The sequence below is a fragment of the Giraffa tippelskirchi genome, chromosome 6 (assembly GCF_054371585.1).
Source record: "Giraffa tippelskirchi isolate mGirTip1 chromosome 6, T2T-mGirTip1v1.2.pri, whole genome shotgun sequence".
Taxonomy (NCBI): Eukaryota; Metazoa; Chordata; class Mammalia; order Artiodactyla; family Giraffidae; genus Giraffa; species Giraffa tippelskirchi.
The window spans coordinates 83,105,450-83,121,654 of NC_137280.1; the positions used below are offsets into that span (position 1 = coordinate 83,105,450).

General features: G+C 46.4%; 1 protein-coding gene across 2 annotated transcripts in view; it reads right to left on the bottom strand.

Moving 5' to 3' along the window:
* The window catches only part of UPF1 (UPF1 RNA helicase and ATPase), a 34,418-nt gene extending 31,020 nt beyond the window's left edge, over positions 1 to 3,398 (bottom strand). For both annotated transcript variants that reach the window (XM_081496205.1, XM_081496204.1), the window contains exon 1: positions 2,902 to 3,398. In XM_081496205.1, the coding sequence (XP_081352331.1) occupies positions 2,902 to 3,123 (222 nt within the window). In that variant the 5' untranslated portion in view covers positions 3,124 to 3,398. The remainder of the gene's footprint in view (positions 1 to 2,901) is intronic.
* Between the last annotated feature and the right edge of the window lie 12,807 nt (positions 3,399 to 16,205).

Consider the following 16,205-nt stretch of genomic DNA (forward strand, 5'->3'; position numbering starts at 1 on the left):
GTTCATTTCATAAATAAGAAAACGTGTTATCTGAACCAACTCAGTTCACTGCAGCGTGCCATTCTCCCCGCCACCCCAAGACACACATGTTCCCTAAACCTTCACGTACACCAAAACTGGCAGTCAAGACTGATATTAAAAGTGGTATCAGTGATATAGAAAGCTACACGTTAGAAAACAGTCTAGTAGCCCCTGAAAAGGTAACAGGCAGCTGTTACCAGACCACCCAGAATTTCACTGAGGGCTTACACCCACACAGAAATTTGTACACAGATGTTCATAGCAGCATTTCCCATAGTAGCTAAGCCAAAGGTCCACCAACAAACAAGTAGATAAACAAAGTGTCATCTGTCCACGCTGTGGAACATCATTCAGTGATAAAAAGGAATGGAGCAGATACATGCTACAATGTGGATGAACCTTGAAAACATGCTCAGTGAAAGAGCAAATGACCCCAGGCATAGTATGACCACATACAGTCCATTTACATGAAAGGTCCAAAGCAGGTAAATACAGACAGAGACCAGTGGCTGTCTGGGGTAGAGAAGGGAGGACTGACGGACTGAGGGGTGCCAGGTTTCTTTTCATGGTGATGAAAACGTCCTAAAATCTGTGGATTTTAGGCTGTGGGTGTGGCTGCACAACGCTGTACTAAAGCCACTGAAGAGCACACTCTGAATGGCTGAAGTGTATGGTATGTGAATTCTATCTCAATAAGGCTGTGAAATAAAAGTAGTTGCACCGCACCTGACAATTTACAGCCACTCATCCAAAAAGATAAAATCAAAAGGCACTCAGAATACAAGCCCCACCATACATTTGGTTATACAGGCAAGTCTTGAGGACAAATAAGGGAAAACCTCCCAGATGTCATAGGCAGCCAATGCCACCAACTAACACAGGAGATAGTCAACTTTTCACTCCCCTTCCCCAAATACAAACCCAAAGTTAGGCTACAGGTGGGTGGGTCATCAGAGTTACTTAAAAGTAAAAAAGGACAAACCCTTTTGATTTCATAACAAGTGAGCTCAACTGTAATGTTTCCCTTTTCCTCTGGGAGTGTTTTAATGCTCTTATTCAGTACAGTTCAGTGTTCAGGTGCAGTAAAAGAAATCAATTACTGTAAAGCAATTACCCTTCAATTAAAAAACAAGTAAATTTATTAAAAAAAGAAAGAAATCAATTACTTCAACTGAAAGAGAAAGACACGCCCCCACAATTAATCAAAAACAGAACCCAAGGGACAGAACTAGAACTCAGAGCTGACCCAAGTTTGCTGTTTCAGTCTACAGTTTAAAAAGTATTTGCAATAAAACGATTACGTTCCACAAAACAACCCTGAACTGCCACGGATCATGGCACACTGCTCGGCCAAGAGATCTTTAGCCTCACTCTTCTGGACACACTAGACACAAATTAAAGACAGCACTATCTGGTCTATCCATTCATACATGAGTCCAGATTTCAGGTATGTTTAAAAGTAACAGAAATATCATTGTTACCCCCATGTGACAGCTGTGGGAACAGCATCCACAGCGTATGAAACTCCTCTCCCTAGCGAACACTCCCTTCCCCCATGATAAGTCAACAAAACGGAAAAAACACAATATGTGCACACCTGTTCTCCCTGATGCCCCACCCATTAAGCTTCTATTTTTAAGGAATCTGGGGTTAGAATGAGTCAAATGTTTTCTGCTTCTATTAGGGGCTAAAAGAAAGTCCAAGTGGGTGGTCTACCCACGGGAGTGACTCAATCAACTAGAATGCAAGCCCCCTCCCCCAGGAGACAGTTTCAGCTCACTCTGGCTGAGGCTGGGTTGGCTCCCCCACTCTGGCAGTGGGTCCTCATGCCAAGGGACACCTGTGACAAAGTGAAGCCTATAGCTCCTCTGTGGCTGAGAATTCAGGAAAATAAATCTGAGGGAGGTGCCAGGCACAAGAATGGAATTTTGAGACCCACAGGATGATGGCTACATTCCTGGGGAGCCTAGCCCAAGACCACAGCCAGTGCCCTCTCCCATCCCGAGTCAGGGACCCAGATCCAGGAAGTGTATGCCGGATGCACTCTCATAACACAAACCCAAATTAAAAATAACCAAGCAGCCTTTGAGAACATCATTAAGAACAAAAGCTCCTGACGTGGCAGAGCCACGTATATAAAACCCACTACCACTGACCCACTGGAGGAACAAACTCAAAACCAACTTTTCCAAGGCAGGGCTACGGAGTTACGTAACAGGTCGGTTTCAGCAACAGGCGATGCAAGAAGAAAAAACAAAACGCAAACTGCCTCCTGAATAATCTTAAAAGTCTGCGAGCTTGGGGTTCTCTATTGAATGCAAAAATTCCGTTTCTGCTCGAGGAGCCTCAGCCCTCCTCTCGCCAGCGTCCGTGGGCCCGATGAAATATAAACCTACTGCACAGTGGGCATGAATGAGGGCAGGGGTGCCCAGATTCCGACCACAGGTAAGGGGGTGGGGCAGCGGTCGGATGAGACTGAGGGGGAATCGGGGCACTGACCCAGCTGAAGGAGATCTCGGGGACAAGTCACCCTCGCCCAGGCCAGAGACGGACCTAGGGCCGGTCACTTCGGACCGGCCCGGAAGGGGACTTGGGACCGATCAGCTAAGACTCAGTCTGAAACTAGGTCCTGAGATCACTCGAGAGAGACCGGAGAAGGACTTGAAGTAGGTTTACCCGGGTCGGGCTGGAGAGCAGAAACTGGAGGCAGGTTACTCCGGACCTGTACTGAGCGGGAGATACTCGGCCGGGTCACTCTGGACCAGGTGGGACTGCAGGAGCCGAGCAGATCAGCCCCGGCCCGGCCGGAGGGGAAACCCGAGCAGGTCCCCCGCCGCCGAGGCGCGGCCCCGGCTTCCGGCGCCGCCATGTGCCGCTCACCTGCGCGTCGAGCTGTCCGGCCGCCGCGCCCGGGCCGGCTCCGACTGGGGCCCCCGCGCCGCCACCTCCGGGGCCGCCGGGGGGCGTCTGCGTCTGGCTGGGGAGGGTGAAGTCGGTAAACTCGAACTCGGAGCCCTGGGTGTCGGCGCCGAGCAGCTCGGCCTCCTCGGTGTCCAAGAAGGTGAGCGTCTGCGAGCTGGGCCCGTACGCCTCCACGCTCATTGTGCCGCCGCGTAGGGCCCTCAGGCCGGCTCCGCGCCGCACTCGAGCCCGCCGCCGCGCTGAGGCCTAGGCCGCAGGCCTCCGGTCGCCGCCGCCGCCGCCGCGTCCGCGCCCCTGCACCGGCTCAAAACGCCCGCCGCAGAGCGAGCCGGGTTGAGAGTCACGCGCGCCGAGCCGCTGAGCCCCTCAGCTCCGCTGCTTCCTTCGGGGCCGCCCGCCCTCGCAGCCCCCGGCAGGAACCGCCGCCACCGCCGTCGTCGCCGCCGTGCGCGTGCGTGAGGCCGGCGCCGGCGCAGGTGCGCGTGCGCGAGCCCGACGACGGCGCAGGCGCGCGCGCTCCTCGAGGACGCCTTCAACCGCGCCCGTACTGCCAGAGCCGAGCGGGCAGACGGGACGCGCAGCGCGCACGCGTGGGGGCGGGGCTTCCAACCGCCGTCCCGGCGACCACCCGAGCTCATGGGCCCGCCTCCACCGTTCTCTGTGGCACTCGAGCAGCGGGGGTGCGGACGTGGTCGTCGGTGCCCCTAGAAGCGGCGACAGTGCCATGGGTTAATTGAGCGCCAGCTGGATGCCTTTCGGAGGTGGAACACCCAGCTGGGGAGGCTTGACGAGGAAGGTGTGCTGCGTCCCCTTCACTCGGAGAAACTCCCTGGGCTGATTTCGCCAAATCTTTAAGATGACGGCGCATGGCACATGGTAGCTGCTCGGCGTGCGCTGGTTGAATAAGTGAATGGGGACAGTCCTTACCACAGAGCCTAGCACACAGAAAAGGGGTTGCTGCTGCTCTGGACAGTGGTATTATTCAGAGGCATGAAATAACAGCGATCGGGAGCACTGCTCTGGGTTGAAACCCAAACCTGGCCACCTACTGGCTGTGTGACTTTAATTATACAAGCGATTTTACCTCTCTGAGCCTAGCGTTTCCTCAGCTGGGAAAGGGAAATAATAGCCATTAAGATGGGATGAGGGGAACTTGCCTGGTGGTCCAGTGGTTAAGAATCTTCCTGCCAATGCAGCAGACACTGTTTGATCCCTGATCTGGGGTGAGCCCACATGCTGTGGGGCAACTAAGCCCCTTGGACCACAACTACTGAAGCCCAAACCCACTAGAGCCAGTGCTCTGAAACGAAGCCACTGCGCTGAGAAGCACGTGTACCACTGCTAGAGAGTAGCCCTGCTGAATCGTGTGAGGGGCATCTAAGACCCAACACAGCCAAAAATAAATAAATTAAAAGGTGGGATGAGGAGTAAATGAGCTACTCTTTACTCCCAGGTATTTACAAAGAAAAGTTCCATGTGGACAGGGGCTGATTGTTCATCACATGGTCTTCTCCGTGGGGAGAATAACCGCCCACGCAGGAAAGGTGCTCAGTAAAAGTTTAGTTACTAGTTTATGAACCTTAATCTCCTAACTCCCAGCCCCAGCTTCCTTTTCTTGGAGTGTCTTGGAGAATCCCCCACTTCCAAGATTCTGGGACTAAATACTTGAAGTCAGTTCACAGGGCTCCTGGTTTGCATGGCTGTTCCTAAAGTTCCGGATGCTGCATGGTTCCTCATTTTCCAATATTTCTGTCGTGACATGATAAAAGATTCCTTTTTCCTTCTTCACATCTTTTTTGGTTTCCTGTGCACGAAAACATGGGAATATAAAAATGAATAATTAGGTCCCCTTCTACAGGAAGACACAGTTTAAGAGAGAATCCTAGCAAGCTAACAGATGCTTTCAATAAAATGCAAAGCCCTGTATGGAAAGTATCCAGTTGAATTGGTAGAATCATTTAAGACCAATCTGGTAAAACTTAGCAGTTTCAGAGCATGCCCTGCCCTGCCCTGCCCTTGACCTAGTAATTCCACTTCTAAGGATCTCCTCTTATTTCCTACATAGCCTCACATTTGCAAAACGACATTGTGGATGATACACTGCTGCTGCTGCTGCTGCTAAGTCGCTTCAGTCGTGTCCAACTCTGTGCGACCCCATAGATGGCAGCCCACCAGGCTCCCCCGTCCTTGGGATTCTCCAGGCAAGCACATTGGAGTGGGTTGCCATTTCCTTCTCCAATGCGTGAAAGTGAAATTGCTCAGTCTTGTCCGACTCTCAACGACCCCATGGACTGCAGCCTACCAGGCTCCTCCGTCCATGGGATTCTCCTGGCGAGAGTACTGGAGTGAGTTGCCATTGCCTTCTCCGTGGATGATACACTAAAACATATCAATTTAACACAGAAGAAGTTAGTAATGGAAGAATTGAAAAAAGACATGATATACAGAAAGCAAATAGCAAAATGGCAGAAATAAGTCCTTATCAGTAATTACACTAAATGTAAATGAGTTAAACGCACCAGTTAAAAGGCAGAGGTTTTCAGAGGTGTTTTTTTTTTTTTTTTAAATCATGGTTCAGCTATGCTGTCCACAAAAAAAAATCACTTTTTTTTTCTCTTTGCCACTTGGCATGTGGGATTTTAGTTCCCCGACCAGGGATCAAACCCATGCTCCCTACATTGGTAGTGCAGAATCTTAACCACTGGACTGCCAGGGAAGTCCCCAAAGACTCGCTTTAGATTCAAAGACAAAAAAGCCAAAAGTAACTGGATGGAAAAGGATACTCCAGGCAAATAGTAACAAAAAGAGAGCTATATTGGCTATACTAGTATCAGATAATGGAGAAGGCAATGGCAACCCACTCCAGTACTCTTGCCTGGAAAATCCCATGGATGGAGGAGCCTGGTAGGCTTCAGTCCATAGGGTCGCTAAGAGTCAGACACGACTGAACGGCTTCACTTTCACTTTTCACTTTCATGCATTGGAGAAGGAAATGGCAACCCACTCCAGTGTTCTTGCCTGGAGAATCCCAGGGACGGTGGAGCCTGGTGGGCTGCCATCTATGGGGTCGCACAGAGTCGGACACGACTGAAGCGACTTAGCAGCAGCAGCAGCAGTATCAGATAAAACAGATGTTAAGACAAAAATTGTTTGTTACTTGAGACAAAAAAAAAAAATTATGTAATGATAATGATAAAATTTCAATCTATCAGGAAGAAATAATAATTATAAACATGAAAGCACCTAACAACAAAACCCAAAAATACATTAAGAAAAATGTGATAAATTGAAAGGAGAAATAATTCAACAGTAACTATAGTTTACTATCAAAGAAAGGAGTCAAAAGCTTAGGGAGATGAAAATGTTAGAGTAGATTTATCATTTAAGACCTACTCACCTCCCTAAGCTTTTGGAGGTGGATGTGGTTACCATAATGGACATCAGAGTCAAAGTAACAATCAGGAGGGGAAAAAAAGCAGCAATCAGAAGCGTTTGACTCACAGAGCCCTATGGCATTGACTAGCTGATCATGGCGTTCTTAGAAGTAAAATAGTTGGGAAGCCTACTAAATTCTTACTTGATTTGTTTAAGCAGAAAAGTTCTAGGTCATGTGACTAAAAGTCTAATTTGAATCTTAAAAACGGAGTATCACGGCCCCTCAGTCAATTCTCAGACTTGATCCAGTTCACAAACCCAGAACATATTTAATGAAGAAGAGGCTGAGTCCCCTTGAGGAAGGACCCAGTACACTACCCAAAATTCTTATGTTAACCTTTCTCCCAATCTTCTCCAATGGAACCTTTGGCCCTTTGCCAAGGTGAACATGCACCAGGCTAAAGGAAATACTTAGGCCTTTCACAGTTTACTAGACAGTGGCTCTGAACCAACACAAATTTCAGGACACCCAAAACATCACTGTGGTCTATCAGTCAGTGTAGGGACTTATGGAAGTCAAGTTATCAATGGAATTTTATCTGGTTCATTTTCCAGTGGATCCCTGAACTCATCTTGTGTTATATCTCCGGTTCTGGAATGCATGATTGGAATAGATACACTTAGCAGCTGGAAGAATCCTCACATTTGTTTCCTGACCTATGGAGTGAGAGCTATTATGGTGGGAAAGGTCAAGTGAAAGCCACTAGTACTGTCTCTTCCTAATAAAATGGTAAACCAAAAATAATACTGCATTCCTGGAAGGGTGGAAGAGATTAGTGTCACCATTAAGGACTTGAAAGATGCAATTGAATGCACATTCCCATTCAGTTCTGCTATTGGGCCTGTGCTGAGGACAGATGGAGCTTGGAGAATGACAGTGGGTTATCACAAGTAATTGGGTAGTTGACTCCAGTTGCAGCTGCCCTACCAGCTGTGGTTTCATTCCTTGAGCGAATAAACACATTCTTAGTATCTAGTATGCAGCTATAGAGGTGGCAAATGCCTTTTTCTCCATCCTTGTCCAAGACCAGAAGTAGTTTGCTTTCAGCTGGCAAGGCCAGCAATATTCCTTCACTGTCCTACCTCAGGGGTATCTAGCCATAAGTCATAATTTAGTTTGTAGGTATCTTGATCAACTTACCCTTTCACAAGATGTCACATTGGTCCATTATGTTGATGACATTATGCTGATTGGACCTAGTGAACAAGAAGTAGAAATGATTCCAAACTTACTGGTAAGACATTTGTATGTCAGAGGGTAGGAAATAAATTCAGCAAAAATTCAGGGCTCTTCTAGCTCAGTGATATTTTTAGAAGTATTTCTTATATTCAGTTGACCCAAGATTTCTCTTTGGGCCTAGATTCCAGATGATCCTGCAAAATGTGCGATGCCACCAAAAGTGGACAGCTGCAAAGCTACAGCCTCTCTGTGACAGCCCTGAAGGATAGCCATGAAGGGGAGTCCTCCGAGTGGGCAGAACTTCAACCAGTGCACTTAGCTGTTTATTTTGCTTAGAGGGAGAAATGGCCAAATGTATGATTGCACACTGATTCATAGGCTGCAGCCAGTGATTTTGTTGGATGGTCAGGGATTTGGAAGGAACATAATTGGAATTTTAGGGACTAGAAAGTCTGGGGAAGACTGTGTGGATAGACCTCCCTGAATGAGAGGGTGGGGAATGTGAAGATATTTGTATCCCATGTGAATGTTCATGAAGGCTGAACTCAACAGAGTTGAAGTTTAGTAATCAAGTGGACAAAGTGACCCATTCTGTGAATACAAGTGAGCTTCTCTCCCCAGCCACTCCTGCCACAATGCAATGGACCACATCAACAAGTGACCATGGTGTCAGGGATGGAGGTTATGCACGAGCTCGGCCATATGGACTTCCATTCACTAAGGCCAGTACAACTATCAGTTCAGTTCGGTCGCTCAGTCATGACTGACTGCGACCCCAGGGACTGCACAACACCAGGCTTCTCTGTCCACCACCAACTCCCAGAGCTCGCTCAAATTCATGTCCATTGAGTCGGCAATGCCATCTAACCATCTCATCCTCTGTCATCTCCTCCTCCTCCTGCCTTCAATATTTCCCAGCATCAGGGTCTCTTCCAATGAGTCAGCTCTTCTCATGAGGTGGCCAAAGTATTGGAGCTTCAGCTTCAGCATCAGTCCTTCCAATGAATATTCAGGATTGATTTCCTTTAGGATTGACTGGTTTGATCTCAAGAGTCTTCTCCAACACTACAGTTCAAAAGCATCAATTCCTCAGTGCTCAGCTTTGTTTATGGTCCAACTCTCACATCTATACATAACTACTGGAAAAGCCATAGCTTTGACTAGATGGACCTTTGTTGGCAAAGTAATGTCTCTGCTTTTTAATATGCTGTCTAGGTTGGTCATAGCTTTTCTTCCAAGGAGCAAGCATTTTTTAATTTCATGGCTGCAGTCACCATCTGCAGTGATTTTGGAGCCCCCCAAAATAAAGTCTGTCACTGTTTCCATTGTTTCCCCATCTATTTGCCATGAAGTGATGCGACAGGATGCCATGATCTTTGTTTTCTGAATGTTGAGTTTTAAGCCAACTTTTTCACTCTCCTCTTTCACTTTCATCAAGAGGCTCTTTAGTTCAAAGATCTGCCTGCCAATGTAGGGGACACAAGTTCAGTCCTTGGCTTAGGAAGATTCCACATGCCTCAAGGCAACTAAGCCTGTGAACCACAACTACTGAGCCTGCATACTGCAACTACAGAAGCCCTTGCGCCTACAGCCTGTGCTCCGCAATGAGAGAAGCCACCACAAGCCCATGCAATGCAAATAAGAGCAGCATCCGCTCACCACAACTAGAGAAAGTCCACGTGCAGCAACAAAGATACAGCACAACCAAAAATAAATATATAGAATACATTAAAGCTATCACCTGTGGGTTTATAGAAAGTCTTGTCTACCATCATGGAGTTCCATCCAGCATTCTTCTGATTGAGAAGCTCACTGCATAGCAAATGAAAATGAAGTGTGGCAAGGAATTCACTGATCTTACCATATTCCCCATCATCCTGGAGCAGCTGGTTTGATAGAGTCATAGAATGGCCATTTGAAGACTCAGTTACAGTACCAGCAAGGTGCAGGGCTGAGGCACGGTTGTCCAGGAGGCTGCATGTGGTCTGAATCTGATAGCCAGGATTCACAGACCCAGGAACCGAAGTATGGATATGGGAGTGGCCTCCTCCACTATTACCACTAGGGACTCTTAGCAAAATTTTTGCTCCCTGTAATTGTGACCTATGCTCTGCTGGCCTAGAGGTCTTTATTTCATTTTTGTATTTATTTTTTGGTTGCACTCGTGCGGCATGTGAGCTCTCAGTTCCCCAACCAGGGATCGAAGCCTCAACCCTGTGCTAGGAGCTCAGTGTCTTAACCACTAGACCACCAGGGAAGTCCCAAGGTCTTTATTTCAAAGGGAGGAGTGATTAGACTGGGAGAAAAACAATGATTCTATCAAACTGGAAGTTACAGCTACCTGGCCACCTGGCCGTTTTGGGTTCCTCAGGCCTCTGAATCAACAGGCAAGGAAGGGGGTTACTGTGCTGGCTGAGATGATGGACCACGATATCCAAGAGGGAAAGTAGCCTGCTAATAATCCACAATGGAGGTAAGGAAGAATGTGTCTGGACCACAGGAGATCCATGAAGCATCTATTAGTATTGTCATTTGTTGTTGTTGTTGAGTTACTAAATTGTGTCCAACTCTTTGAGACCCCATGGACTGTAGCACACCAGGCTTCCCCATCCTTCACCATCTCCCAGAATTTGCTCAAATTCATGTCCATTGAGTCAGTGATACCATCCAACCATCTAGTCCCCTGTTTTCCCCTTCTTCTCCTGCCCTCAATCTTTCCCAGCATCAGGGTCTTTTCCAATGAGTTAGCTCTTTGCCTCAGGTGACCAAAGTATTGGAGCTTAAGCTTCAGTACCAGTCCTTCCAATGAATATTCAGGATTGATTTCCTTTAGTTTCCTTTAGACTGGTTTGATCTCCTTGCAGTTCAAGGGACTCTCAAGAGTCTTCTCCAGCACCACAATTCAAAAGTATCAATTCTTCAACGGTCAGCCTTCTATATGGTCCAACTCTCACAGGAGTATTATCATGGTTGTGTGATTAAGGCCAATAAAGAACCACAACAACCCAGTTCAGTCAAGACTACTAGTGGTTCAGACCCTTCAGGAATGAAGTTTTGTGTCACTCAGTGAGATAAAGAACCATGATCACTCAGGTGCTTGCTGAGGGCAAAGGAAATACAGAACAGGTAGTAGAAGAAGGTAGTTAATACCAGCTATGACCACATGACCAGTTACAGAAATGAGGACTGAAATCATCATGAGTACTTCTTCCTTTCTAAAAAAAATTATTTGTTTTTAATTGAGGGATAATTGCTTTACAACATTGTGTTGTTTCTGCCATACCCTTCCTTTATTTTTTTTGCCGTGAATGTGTGTGTAATATCTATACAGCAAATACCTTTGCTTTCCTCATCTTATCCTCTGACCATGTAATGATATATTTCTTTATTTGACTGTGCCAGGTCTTATTTCTGGCACATAGAATCTTCAAACTTCATTGCTGAATGCTAGCTCTTTTATTTAGGATCTTTTACTGTAGCATGTAAACACTTAGCTGTAGCATGTGAACTCTTATTTGCAGCATGTGGGACCTAGTTTCCTGACTGGATGGAACACAAGCCCCCAGCATTGGGAGCATAGAGTCTTAACTGCTGGGCCACCCGGGAAGTCCCAACATCCAGTATATTGACTTTATAGCACAACGTTTAAGTAGGCCTGAATATTCATTGGAAGGACTGATGCTGAAGCTGAAGCTCCAATACTTTGGTCACCTGATGCGAAGAGCTGACTCATTTGAAAAGACCCTGATGCTGGGAAAGATTGAGGGCAGGAGGAGAAGGGGACGACAGAAGATGAGATGGCTGGATGGCATCACCGACTCAATGGACATGAGTTTGAGTAAACTCCAGAAGTTGGTGATGGACAGGGAGGCCTGGAGTGCTGTAGTCCATGGGGTCGCAAAGAGTTGGACATGACTGAGTGACTGAACTGAACTTCACATCATAGTATTTAACTTACAGGATATCAAGGACAAAAGTAAATATCACCTAAGGACTTTGTATTCTCTGCTAGAGAAAGGGTTAGTACATTTTTATTGTACCCAGGAAAGTTGTAATTGTGTTAGGTAAAACTATGACCTGGTTAGCATCTTTTTTTGAAAATTAAGTATGGTTTAAGGAGATGTGTATGATTGCCAAGTTGACAAGAGGTGGACTTGTGATGGTTAATTTTGGGTGTCAATTTCACTAGGCCATGGTACCCAGATGTTCAATCAAATATTATTCTAGATCTCTATGAAGGTATTTTTTTTTGATGAGATTAACATACAAATATTAACACTGAAATGAGTCAGGCCACGAAGGACAAATACCATATGATTCCACTCCTGTGAGATACTGAGAATAGGCAAATTCATAAAGACAGGAATTAGAATGATGATTGCCAGGATATGGGGGAGGGGGAATTGCAAAAGATTTAGAGCTTCTTTGGGAGATGACAAAAATGTTCTGGAATGAGGTGGTGGTGGTTGTGTGACATTGCGCGTATACGAAAAATCAATGAATTGCCGTATTTTTTGTGTGTTTTGTTTTTGTTTTGTTTGTCTGTTTTGGTCACACTGCATCACTTGTAGGGTCTTAGTTCACCAACCAGAGATCAAACCTGTGCCCAGAATCCTAACCACAGGACCACCAGGGAATTTCCAATGAATTGTCTACTTTAAATTTTATGCTACAGGATTTTACCTCAGTTTAAAAGTTGCCCCCTCATCAACATTTTGGAAGTTTAAAATATGTCCTCAAATTCTTTGACACTTCTTTTTGATTGCCCTCCCCTTGAGTGTAACTGGACTTAGTGACCTGCAGCTAATGAATAGAAGGCATATAGAAGGTGACAGAAGTAACTGCGTGAAGCTGGAGGAACTGGGGATTCTGCCTTGCCCTCTCCTGGTCACTTACTCTAGGTTAAACAAGACACCACATCCTGAGGACCGGGGAGAGGAAACTAAGACCTGTCAAGTGGAGACAGACTTTATTTTCTTGGGCTCCAAAATCACTGTGGATGGTAACTGAAGCCATGAAATTAAAAGACACTTGCTTCTTGGAAGAAAAGCTATGACAAACCTAGATAGCGTACTAAAAAGCAGAGACATCATTTTGCCGACAAAGGTCTGTATAGCCAAGGCTATGGTTTTTCCAGTAGTCATGTACAGATGTGAGAGTTGGACCACAAAGAAGGCTGAGCACCAAAGAATCGATGCTTTTGAACTGTGGTGCTAAAGAAGACTCTTGAGAATCCCTTGGGCTGCAAGGAGATCAAACCAGTCAATCCTAAAGGAAATCAATCCTGAATATTCATTGAAGGGACTGATGCTGAAGCTGAAGCTCCAACACTTTGGCCACTTGAAGCAAAGAACTGACTTGTTAGAAAAGACCCTGGTACTGGGAAAGACTGAAGGCAGGAAAAGGGGGCGACAGAGAATAAGATGGTTAGATGGCATCACCAACTTGATGGACATGAGTTTGAGCAAGCTTCAGGAGATAGGGGAGGACAGAGGAGCCTGGTATGCTACAGTCCATGAGATGGCAAAAAGTTGGACATGACTGAGCAACTGAGAAACAATAACCATCAGGCAGCACCTGCTGCCACCCATGTGTGGCAGTGAACTCTGCAGCCTCGGGAGAGTTTCCTTTAGCTCCAGCTCTAGCCAACTTCTTCACCTCAAGCTCCTAAGAGACTCAGAGCCAGAAAAGCCTGGGAAAGCCATGTCCTAATTCCTGACCTATAGAAACTATGAGATAACAAGTGTTTATTATTTTAATTACTAACTTTGGGTATAATTTGTTACATAGCAATGGATAACTGATACAGACATATAAGATATTTACATGTGCATGTGCTCAGTCGCACAGTTGTGTCTGACTCTTGGCAATCCCATGGACTGTAGCCTGCCAGGCTCCCCTGTCCATGGAATTTTCCAGGCAAGAATACTAGAGTGGGTTGCCATTTCCTATTCCAGGGGATTTTCCTGACCCAGGGATCAAACTCACGTCTTCTGTGTCTCCTGAATTGGCAGGCAAATTCTTTACCACTGTGACACCTGGGAAGGCCCTGCAAGATATTTAATTGCTGGTTAGTTGGTAAAAGCAAAAGATTCAAAACAACTTAAGTGTTTGCCGCTAATAACAAATGACTTGCCCCAACCTCCGATTGGTATGTTACTTCCCTAAGGGTGGGTCAGTCCCTGCTGTCATGGGCTGGAAGATATCCTGACTGAGGTGCCTCAGGAGGGAAGCCAACCCTAGAATGTGGTCTGGAGCAGCTGAACCCCAAGCCCTTCCAGTGCACTTTAGTTTTCTAGCTTTTTTTTCTGGAGACGTGGTCACCAGAATTCCAGACCCATGCCTTATCCCTTTTTTCCCTGTCACCCCAAGACCTTCCTTTCCCTTCCTCTGATGGAGCCTTTTTCACAACCAGAGTTTGTAACTGAGCAGTACCCTAGAGGGCCTTCACAGGACAGACCCCACTTCCCGTGTCCTTCACCTGCCTCTTGTCTATAGAAATAACTTTAACCTCCTAGGCCTTCCCCAAGTTCCAAACAAATTTAATCAGAGAAGTGAGAAAATGTAGCGAGAAAGGAAAACTGTCAAGCAAGACAAAATAGTAACAGTTTAGTAAACAGATTCAAAAAACTTTAGTTCTTCCTCAAGGGCTATAGATAATATTCTGAATTTTGTCCTTTGAATTATTTTGCAGATACTGAAACCCCCACCAAGCAGAAGAAGTTAAGTGCATGCTGCCCACGAGCACATAGACCCCAGACCTGTTGGAACCAGAAGGTTGATGATGTTTACTTCTAGTTACCTCACCACCAGCCAATGAAAAGAATGTCCACAAGCTGATCACACACCCCAAACTCCCCTCCCTCCCTCTGTCTTTAAAAACCTTTCCCTTAAAGCCATCAGGGAGTTCAGGCCTTTTGAGCTCTAGCCGTGTGGACTCCTTGCTTGGCGCCCTGCCATAAATGCTGCTTTCCTTCATCACAACCCAGTGCCAGTAGATTGGTTTTATTGTGAGTGGGCAAGTGGACCCAAGTTTGATCCCGTAACACACTGGTTATAATTGTGATTAAATCATTGTCAGTGTGATTTTTGATGTACAGTATCTCTTTGGAGAGGATGCTGTAGGTGCCTCACTCAGATCTCCTTTACCGGCTGGTGCATCTAGCTCAGCTGTTGCAAATATTGTCTCTAACAGCTCACAGTCACCCACTGTGAATTGCCCTCATCCTAACTGCCTCAGTGGAGAGGTTGCTGCTGCTGCTGCTGCTGCTAAGCCGCCTCAGTCGTGTCCGACTCATAGCGACCCCATGGACTGCAGCCTACCAGGCTCCTCCCTCCATGGGATTTTCCAGGCACGAGTACTGGAGTGGGGTGCCATTCTCCGAGTGGGGAGGTTACGCCTCCCAAAACACACACACCCTAGGCAAGCCCACACCAATGACCAGCTGGCATGGGAAACCAGCAAAATGAGACCAACTTTGCTGCTCTTCAAACTCTAGGGTCCACCCTAAAGAAGTGGAGGCTTGACTCCAGCTGAGCCCAGTTCCTTGCCTGCTCCTTCTCTAACTTGTCCTGCATTCTCTTCTCCCTCATTGGTTTCTCCCAAACCCCTCAACCTTGAATCCCTCTCAGGCTCAGCTTCTTGAGAACCCAACCTAGGTGGGAGCAAAAATCAGCTGTCTGAAGGCAGGAACTGTGTCCATCTCATTCACTGCTGTATGCTCAGGGCCTAACACAAAGCTGGATACACAGTAGGTACTCCGTAAATGTTCTGGTGGTCAAGTTACAAGCCCACATTAGCGCTCGGGGAGAACAGGGAGGAATCCTATTACCATGGTTATAGGGTGAACGGATGACTAAAGGATCAACATGCTTTGTCAAGATCTTCCATTCTCTGTTATCTCTGGAACATTTCTCCTGCAAACTCAAGATCCACCAACACCTTCACATGCTTTGAGGGCCCCTCAGAAAAGAAGGCACGTTGATCTACTTGTTTCTTCTGTTGCTTGTGCTTTGGGTGTCATTTCCAAGAAACCATTGCTAATCCAAGGTCATGGAGATTAGCTTCTGTGTTTTCTTCTAAGGAGCTGAAATTCACTGCAAAGAGATCAAACCAGTCGATCTTAAAGGAAATCAGTCCTGAATGTTCGTTGGAAGGACTGATGCTGAAGATGAAACTGCAATACTTTGGCCACTTGATGCACAGAACTGACTCACTGGAAAAGACCCTGATGCTGGGAAAGCTGGAAGGCAGGAGGAGGAGATGACAGAGGATGAGATGGTTGGATGGCATCACCAACTCAATGGACATGAGTTTGAGCAAGCTCTGGGAGTTGGTGATGGACAGGGAAGCCTGGCGTGCTGCAGTCCAAATGGGGTTGCAAAGAGTCGCACACGACTGAGTGACTGAACTGACTTTCTTCTAAGAGTAGTATGATTTTAAATCTTATGTTCAGGTCTTTGATCTATTTTGACTTAATTTTTGTGTATGGTGTGAAGTAGGAGTCCAACTGCTTTTTTTTTACACGTGGATATCTAGGATATCTAGTTGTTCTAGTGCCATTTGCTGAAGAGACTATTCCTTCCCTGTTGAATAGTCTTGGCAGCTGCATGTTTGTATCCCCCCTAAATGTGTATTTGAAGCCCT